The sequence below is a fragment of the Rhinoraja longicauda genome, chromosome 1 (assembly GCF_053455715.1).
Source record: "Rhinoraja longicauda isolate Sanriku21f chromosome 1, sRhiLon1.1, whole genome shotgun sequence".
Classification (NCBI taxonomy): Eukaryota; Metazoa; Chordata; class Chondrichthyes; order Rajiformes; family Arhynchobatidae; genus Rhinoraja; species Rhinoraja longicauda.
This window is the reverse complement of record NC_135953.1, coordinates 108660294-108668439: the sequence shown is the minus strand read 5'-3', so window position 1 is coordinate 108668439 and position 8146 is coordinate 108660294. Positions and strand designations below refer to the sequence as shown.

The following is an 8146-nucleotide window of genomic DNA, read 5'->3' as shown; positions in this document are numbered from 1 at the left end:
TACATGAGAATCTGATTTACAGGAATCTAATAGTTTCATGTTTATCACTGCTGCTGTTGGCCTAGTAATCCCTGGTCACCAAATTAAAAATGTTGTTTCTCTTGCTGTTATTGGAAGGGCTTTATCTCATGACATTACAATATTGGTCCTGTCCTATATGTTAATACTTAAGTAAAATATGCTGCTCTATCTGTCGTGTGCCCATACCATCCTGCCTGTTGCTCCTGGCACCTTATGAAATGTTCTTTACAGAAGGCATCATCTGCTCCTGGCAACACTTCTTATAACAAACTTAATGCTCAGCCAGTGCAAGGCAGTTCAATTTTAGGAAATAATCTTTAAGCATTTATTAGGCAGATATTATCTCAATAGCATTGATGGTGGTTCTATTGAGTGTGTAAGATGGATGTGAGGGTGACTGACATTATCTTGTACAGTACAGGATGTATTTCCCAGTTTCTTTGGGATGCAGACATTGTAGTGTGAAAAATGTCCAACTTGTTCCATTGTCCACCTTGAAAATGAATACAACTGGGATTAATTTCTCTGCCTTCTGTATCCTGTAGGTTCTTACCCTGTGACTTTGGTCAGTATTTAAATCCAGCTGAATGATCTGTGCTATCTAGACCTCTGGACCTTCCCTTCCCATTCAAAAAAAAAAGTTTGAATTAAAAATGTTACAAAACAAACCATTTTAATGTAATAATTTTGACCTTCAGACCAGTGATTAAACTTGGCAAAAAGACATGCAGCATGGATTGCTATAACAGAGTTTGGTGATTGTAGCTTAAAAGTAGGGTATGATTAATATTAACTGTAGATGGTGATTTATCTTGTTTGAACTGACAAGTTAACCAGGATTATTAAATACTGTAGCTCCCATGTATTTGCAACCACCAGTTGCTGATATGTTTGTTTTGGCAACAGAGACTTAGTTTTCTCTCTCCCCATAAATGCTGATTTAGGAACCACAGTTGGATGAGAGGGATTTGCGACGTTTCCAGTTAAAGATTGCTGAACTGAATGCTGTGATTCGCAAACTGGAGGACAGAAACACTCTACTGGCAGATGAAAGGAATGAGCTGGTAAACCTGATAACATGCCTTTCATCCACTTGAGTAAATGAATAGATTCTGCAGGTATCTGTTACCGTGCTACGTTAGAGTCTTATAGTTATATAGCACAGAATCTTCAGCCCACCTCTCCCATGCTGACCAAGATGCCAGTTTAAGTTGGTACAATTTGCCCAGATTTGACCCATATCCCTCTAAACCTTGTGTAGGAAGGAACTGCCGATGCTGGTTTACATCGAAGATAAAAATGCTTGAGTAACTCAGTGGGACAGGCCTCGACCTGAAACGTCACCCATTCCTTCTCTCCAGCGATGCTGCCTGTCCCGCTGAGTTACTCCAACATTTTGTGTCTATCCCCCTAAACCTTTCCTATCCATGAACCTGCCCAAATGTCTTTTTAATATTGTTATTGTACCTTCCTCGACCACTTCTTCTGGCAGCTTGTCCCACTTAACCGCCACCCTCTGTGTGGAAAAGGTTGCCCCTCGGGTTCCTATTAAATCTTTCACCTCTAACCGTAAATCTTTGTCATGTTCCTGATTCCCCAACCCTGCAGAAAATACCGTGCACATTCACTCAATCTGTGACCCATTGCACACAGCTATTGTTTACACGGGGCAAAAAAAAACATTGTAGTTGAAGAAAAATTAAGAATTTGAAATATTTTAATCTACTAAATAGACAATTTCTATGATGTTTGCATGATTCTGTTCCACAGCTCCAGAGACCACAATTTGATCCTTACCTCAGGTGTGGTCTATGTGGAGCTTATGTTCTTTACGTTCTTGTTGAGTTCATTGCTGCATGAGTTTCCAACAGGTGCTCTAGATTCCTTCTCCATCTCAACGATTTGGTGGTCAGTTAATTGGCACTTGTGAATAATACCTTGGTGTTGGTAAATGGCAACAGAATCGAAGGAAGTTTAAGGGGTACAAGGCAATAAGGAGAAGGGTAATGGGACTGCATAGCTTGGATGTGATGGGCTGAAAGGCTTCCTGTATCATTGCAAAGAAATACAAAGTTAAATGCACAAAATGAGCATTGAAAAATTTGTTGAGTTCATTGCTTTGTAGAAAACGTTTTTTGCTGCAATCTTCTCCAGATGACATTGAATTATTTTTCCAGCTGAAACGTGCGAGAGAGACAGAGAGCCAGTTGAAACCACTTGTGGAAAAAAACAAGCGCCTAGCTAAGAAAAATGAAGATGTCATGCATTCTGTGCATAGGATGGAAGGCAAGCTAAAAAAGCTGACCAGAGAACACGCCAAAATGGTACATGATGCAAATACATGTCTCGATTTAAAAAAATATATAATTGAGGTCTCAATTTAATTTCCACTCGGAGTGTGACTGACAAAATAATACGAGGCACTTGGTCTGTGCTGTTAATATGCATTAATGTTCTAGTGGCTGTGGATAAATGGCGGATGTGCAATTTAAATATGAAATTGCAGTATTCCACAGACACCAGCTTAACAATGTTATCAAATTGTATGATTCAACCCATTGAAAGTTCAGAAGTTGCCATGGTAGATGTTGCTATTTATGATTTGTTACCAGAGTGAAAATTTAGTAATTGTTGTATAAAATACTGTTGTGCAATAATGTTTTTGTTTGTCTGTCAGAAAGAGAAATTATCTTCACAAGGACAGCTCAGACGACATACTTCACTGAATGATCTGAGCCAAGGGCAAGATGAGCAAGAAATGGAGTTCTTGAGGCTCCAGGTTGTAGAGCAACAGCATATCATTGATGATTTAACAATGGTGAGATATTTTGTAATTCCTCACATCTATGCAGAATCAATTTCATTTGCTGATGATGTAATGTTAATGTCTCATTCGAGCAGCTTAATATGTAGTTCACAAACGTTCTCAATAGAAATTGATATCTTCAGTTCATTAGTCTGATTTTGAATTAGATGCACTTTAATTTCAGCCTAAAAGAAAAATGAATTCCATGCTTTAGTCAAAATAATCTGTATTCAGGTGTTAAGGTTAGTGAGTAGAATGAATGCAGTTAAAATCATGTCTGCATAATGTTCAAGTTCAAAGTTCAAAAACACTTTATTTGTCCCCATGGGGTAATTTACAAAGGCACATAGAGTAGTACAAAAACTATTGTGGGGGGGGGGGGGGGGGGGGGGGGGGAGGGGGCGGATTAGCAGGGTGAGCAGTGGGACAGGGGTGGTTGGGAGTTGAGGAGCTGAACAGCCTTGGGGACAAAGGTTGCCCTTCTCCTCTGTGTCCTACAGCCTGAGCAGCGAAGCCGGCGTCCTGAGGAGAGCCACTCAAACGCAGGGAACAGGACGTGTGAGGGGTCCTGTAAAATCCTGCCAGCTGACCTTAGCATCTGCTGGTCGCATAGGGTGGAGAGGGCTCTGACAAGGAGTCCAATAATTTTGGAACCGACTTTGGCTGTGCTCTGTAATGGAGGAAGAATAAGATCAGGATGTAAGATGGGGACTTTAAACCAGCATTGATAAATGATCTCAAATTCTGTACCAACATATCTTGTTCACATGGAGAAGTGGTATTTGTGACATGCACAGTTTTGCCGATAGCCAATTTCACTTGGAGTCTGCAGGTAAGAAAATTGTGCATGGGAGCAGTGATTGGATAACTTAATGCAACTTCGAACAGAAATAGATAATGAAATGAACAGAAGATGTGGCACATACTCAATAGTCTAGGCAGGGTCAATAGAGGGAGATGTACAGAATTAATGATTTTTAATTCAGTAACCTTTTTCAAGAATGTTTAAATTAGCCGTGTTTTGTCTCATTATGGATTGAGTTTCAAGGCAGGAATGGAGTGAGACATTCACTTGACGCTTGTATGCAGTGCAGGGCACAGCTGAAAGTAGTTACCTGACTGCATTTAAGAACGGTGATTTTTCACCTTGTCTTTAGATGTTATAGAGAGAAAAACTGAGAGAGAGAATGGCTCCTGTGGGGCAGTTTCCAAGCAGATTGACCAAGTTATTTGCAGGAATGCAACTTGGTCAGAACTCGCATACAAGCACCAAGTCCTTGCTCAGTTGGTAGTGAGACAGGCCCTCCCTGTCAAATCTGTCAAGCACAGTCAAGGCCTCAGTGCCACCCCATGCTATTTTTCTTTTGGTGACTGTGGTGCCGATGAGATAACAGTCCACTTCCTTGTGGATTGTGCATTTGTCAAGAAGATCTGGAAGGGGATGAGTGGGAAGTGCCCAGTTTAGCAGCCTCTCAAATGCATGATGTTTGCATTGTTTAAGGAAGAAATATGAGTGAAGTTGGGCCACTGTCAGAGAACGTATTGAATTGATGGTACTATGAGTGTAGAGAAAGACATGTCTTGATTGTTTTTACGGAAAATATTATAAATAAAAAAATATTATAAAATGTTTATAAAGCAAAATAAATGGCTCACTAATCCATAAATATTCTTATTAAGGACTTATCAGTGGAATGTATTGTAATTGATTTAATTCAAGATTTCAAGATCAATTTATTGTCACATGTACCAATTAAAGTACAATGAAATTTGAGTTACCATACAGCCATACTAAGTGAAAAGCAACAGGACATGCAGCCACATAAAATAAAATTTAACATAAACAACCACCACAGCTCCACATTTCCCACTGTGATGGAAGGTAATACATTTCAATCGCTTCCTCTTTGTTCACCCGCGGTCTGGGCTTTTGAACCATCCGCAGTCGCTGCAGCCGATGGTCCGAAGCCTTCGCGTCGGGATGATTGAAACTCCCCCATCGGAACGGTTGAAAACTCTCCGCAGCATGGAGCTCCCGAGTCGGCCTCTTCTTACCAGAGACCGGGGCTTCACGATGTTAAAGTCCACAGGCCCCGTGGTTGGAGCTCTCCACAGTCGATCCTCGGCAAAGGATCGCAGCTTCGCGATGTAAAAGTCCGCGCCGCGTCTGCGGCATGAAGTGCTGAGCTGGTCTCCAGGAAAGGCCACCAACTCCTCGATGTTAGGCTGCTGTGGGGACGGAAATACGATATGGAAATAAATCGCATCTCCGTCGAGGTAAGGGTCTGAAATTCTTTTTCCCCCAACTCCCCCCCACCCCCCACATAAAAAAACCAAGGAATACTAAAACATACTTTTAACACATACGAAAAATAACAACAACAACAGAAGAAAGGACAGACAGACTGTTGGCAAGGCAGCCAGTGCTGGTGGCGCCACCCGGTGGATTTGATCATTATTGATTCTGATGGTTGCCACTGAATTTTTAGTTCATTAAATTGATAATTCATTTCAGAGTTGTACATTTTAATTTCAATATTCTTCTTTCTTGTAGGAACGGGAAAGATTTCTACGGTCTAAGAAGTACAAAAGAAGAAGCATAAAGCCCCAAAAGGTAAAATGGCAAAGTCCCAGAATGACAATTTTTGGCACATTAACATGATGAAGGAAAGCAACAAGCGACTGGACAGGAACAATTCACCGAGCTTTAGTTTCAGTTTAGTTTATTGTCACATGTACCAAGGTACAGTGAAAAGCTTTTGTTACGTGCTAACCAGTCATAGAGTCATACAGTGTGGAAACAGGCTCTTCGGCCCAACTTGCCCACACCGGCCAACATGTTCCAGCTACACTTGTTCCAACTGTCTGTGTTTGGTCTATATCTCTCCAAACGTGTCCTATCCATGTACCTGTCTAACTGTTTCTTAAACGTTGGGATAGCCCCTGCCTCAACTACCTCCTCTGGCAGCTTGTTCCATACACCCACCACCCTTTGTGTGAAAACGTTACCACTCAGATTCCTGTTAAATCTTTTCTCCTTCACCTTGAACCTCTGTCCTCTCGTCCTTGATTCCCCTACTCTGGGCAAGAGATTCCGTGCATCTACCCGATTTATTCCTCTCATGATTTTATACACCTCTATAAGATTACCCCTCATCCTTCTGCACTCCAAGGAATAGAGACCCAGCCAACTCAACCTCTTCCTATAGCTCAGACCCTCTAGTCCTGGCAACAGTCATTTCAAAATTTCTATTTCCATTGTAAAAATAAGACAGTAGACTACTATTTGTAAACTGGATGGGTTTTTACAACACCCTAGGAACAATCACTATGAATGAGATCAATGATATATTAGCAGTTGCCAAAGAAGATGATGGAAGGGTTACTGTATTATAATCTGATGCACATGAAGAAACAATGGATAATTCATATTCAATAGCTGTGATTGTCTTAAGAAAACACTTTTAACGACTTTGTTCACTGTACTTGGTGCCAATAGTTTGTAGGCATACCCAAACAATTTGAAATATAATTGTTTAATATCTTCTTTGAGACATGTTGCTCATCTGGTAAACAGGCAGGAGAGTGGCAGTACTGCAGGCAACCAAGGGATTTTGTTTCAGGACATATAAAAGCACTCTATAATAATGGCTCTGTTGTACAAGTTGTAACTTCAATGGATGGGGTGAGTTATTATTGGGCTGGAGATTGTCTTGAGAGTAGGTTTCAATCACCTGATTGGGATAGTAACTACCTCTTCCCTGGACAGACACAATGACTTTGAACCATCATTTTTGATTGAAAATATTTTGCAGTGACTGAATATATCAAGTACAGTATTTGTTGAATGACATTTTGTAATAAAGTTCCACCATAGCATCCCCTTTATCTCTGAGCTCACCACTGTGTTTGAGTCTCCACTCACTGGCTCCAATTTACAAGCAGTTTTAACCTGGTCCTGGTAGCAGATGAGACAGGTTCTAATTCATCACCCTGCGTGGCTCGGCCGCGGCACTTTCCATCGCCCGGTGGGGGCTTAGGACCTTCATCGGCCTGCTCGACTCGACCTGGGACTTTCCATTGCCCGGTGGGAGCTTGGGACCTTCATCGGCCTGCTCGGCTCGGCCTGGGACTTTCCATTGCCCGGTGGGGGCTTAGGACCTTCATCGGCCTGCTCAGCTCAGCCTGGGACTTTCCATCGCCCGGTGGGGGCTTCAAAAGTCGGGAGCCTCGATCGCCTCGAGGCAGCAGTTTGACTGCCTGACCGCGGGAGAAGAATGAGGAGGAGATAAGACTTTTCTTTTCCCTCCATCACAGTGAGGGTGTGCCTGGTGCAATCACTGTGATGGTTGTTTGTGTTAAACTGTAATTGTGTGTCTTGTGTTCTTTATTGTTTACTGCCGGACCCTGACGTGAGAGGACGCTGGCGCTGTTTGTTCGCCGCTTCTCCGTCTGGATAAATCTTTTGTTTCTTTATTTGTTTTTATGTCTTGTTTGTTTTGTAAAGCGTCTTTGAGTATCTTGAAAAGCGCTATATAAAATAAATGTATTATTATTATTATTATTATTATTAATTCACTGATTTCGATGTCTAGGAATTTGTGCTCGGATTGAATTACATTTTAAAAATTCAAATTGATTAAAAGATGCAGCAGGGAAACAGGTCCTTTGGTCCATCAAGTCCACACTGATGATTGATCACGCATTCACACTAGTTCTATGTTATGCCACTTTTGCATCCACTCTCCACACACTTGGGGCAATTAACCTACAAATCAGCACATCTTTGGAATGTGGGAGAAAGTCCAAGGGAGAACATGCAAAGGAGAGATTAAAGTTTAAATAACTGACTTGCCTAAGGTATTAGATCACCCTGTGAGATGGAGAGAATTAAAATGTAACATTTCTACTTGTTTCAACTGATGCTTCTGACTGCACTCCAGTATGGAAAATGCTGTAGGAATTTCACTTCTGAATCCATGCCTAAACAAGCAAAATAACATGCTGCTAAATGCCCATGTCAGATGTTCACATCAATTTGATCCTGGATCATGTTCTTGGGGTAGGTAGAGTAAGGGGTTCATGGGGTAGGTAGAGTAAGGGAAATCCTGCTCCCAGCAGAAAATGCAGATCATAGTTTTGGACTCTATAGTTTCTAACTATTTTATAAAATTTGAAGGGGGTAATTCCTTTCTTGGATTTTATGCAATTTTCAATGGAAATATATTTTTCATCCTGAAAATATAAGTTCCCATATAAGTAATGATTATATTGTCATGATTAGTCCCAACAAATACATGGGGAACACAAAGACTAAAT

At 41.1% G+C, this 8146-nt stretch overlaps 1 protein-coding gene across 6 annotated transcripts in view; it reads left to right on the top strand.

Moving 5' to 3' along the window:
• LOC144596164 (janus kinase and microtubule-interacting protein 1-like) overlaps window positions 1-8146 on the top strand; it is a 248153-nt gene that overhangs the window by 162814 nt on the left and 77193 nt on the right. For all 6 annotated transcript variants that reach the window (XM_078404362.1, XM_078404370.1, XM_078404346.1 and 3 more), the window contains 4 exons: window positions 966-1085; window positions 2199-2345; window positions 2699-2839; window positions 5382-5441. In XM_078404362.1, the coding sequence (XP_078260488.1) occupies window positions 966-1085; window positions 2199-2345; window positions 2699-2839; window positions 5382-5441 (468 nt within the window). The remainder of the gene's footprint in view (window positions 1-965; window positions 1086-2198; window positions 2346-2698; window positions 2840-5381; window positions 5442-8146) is intronic.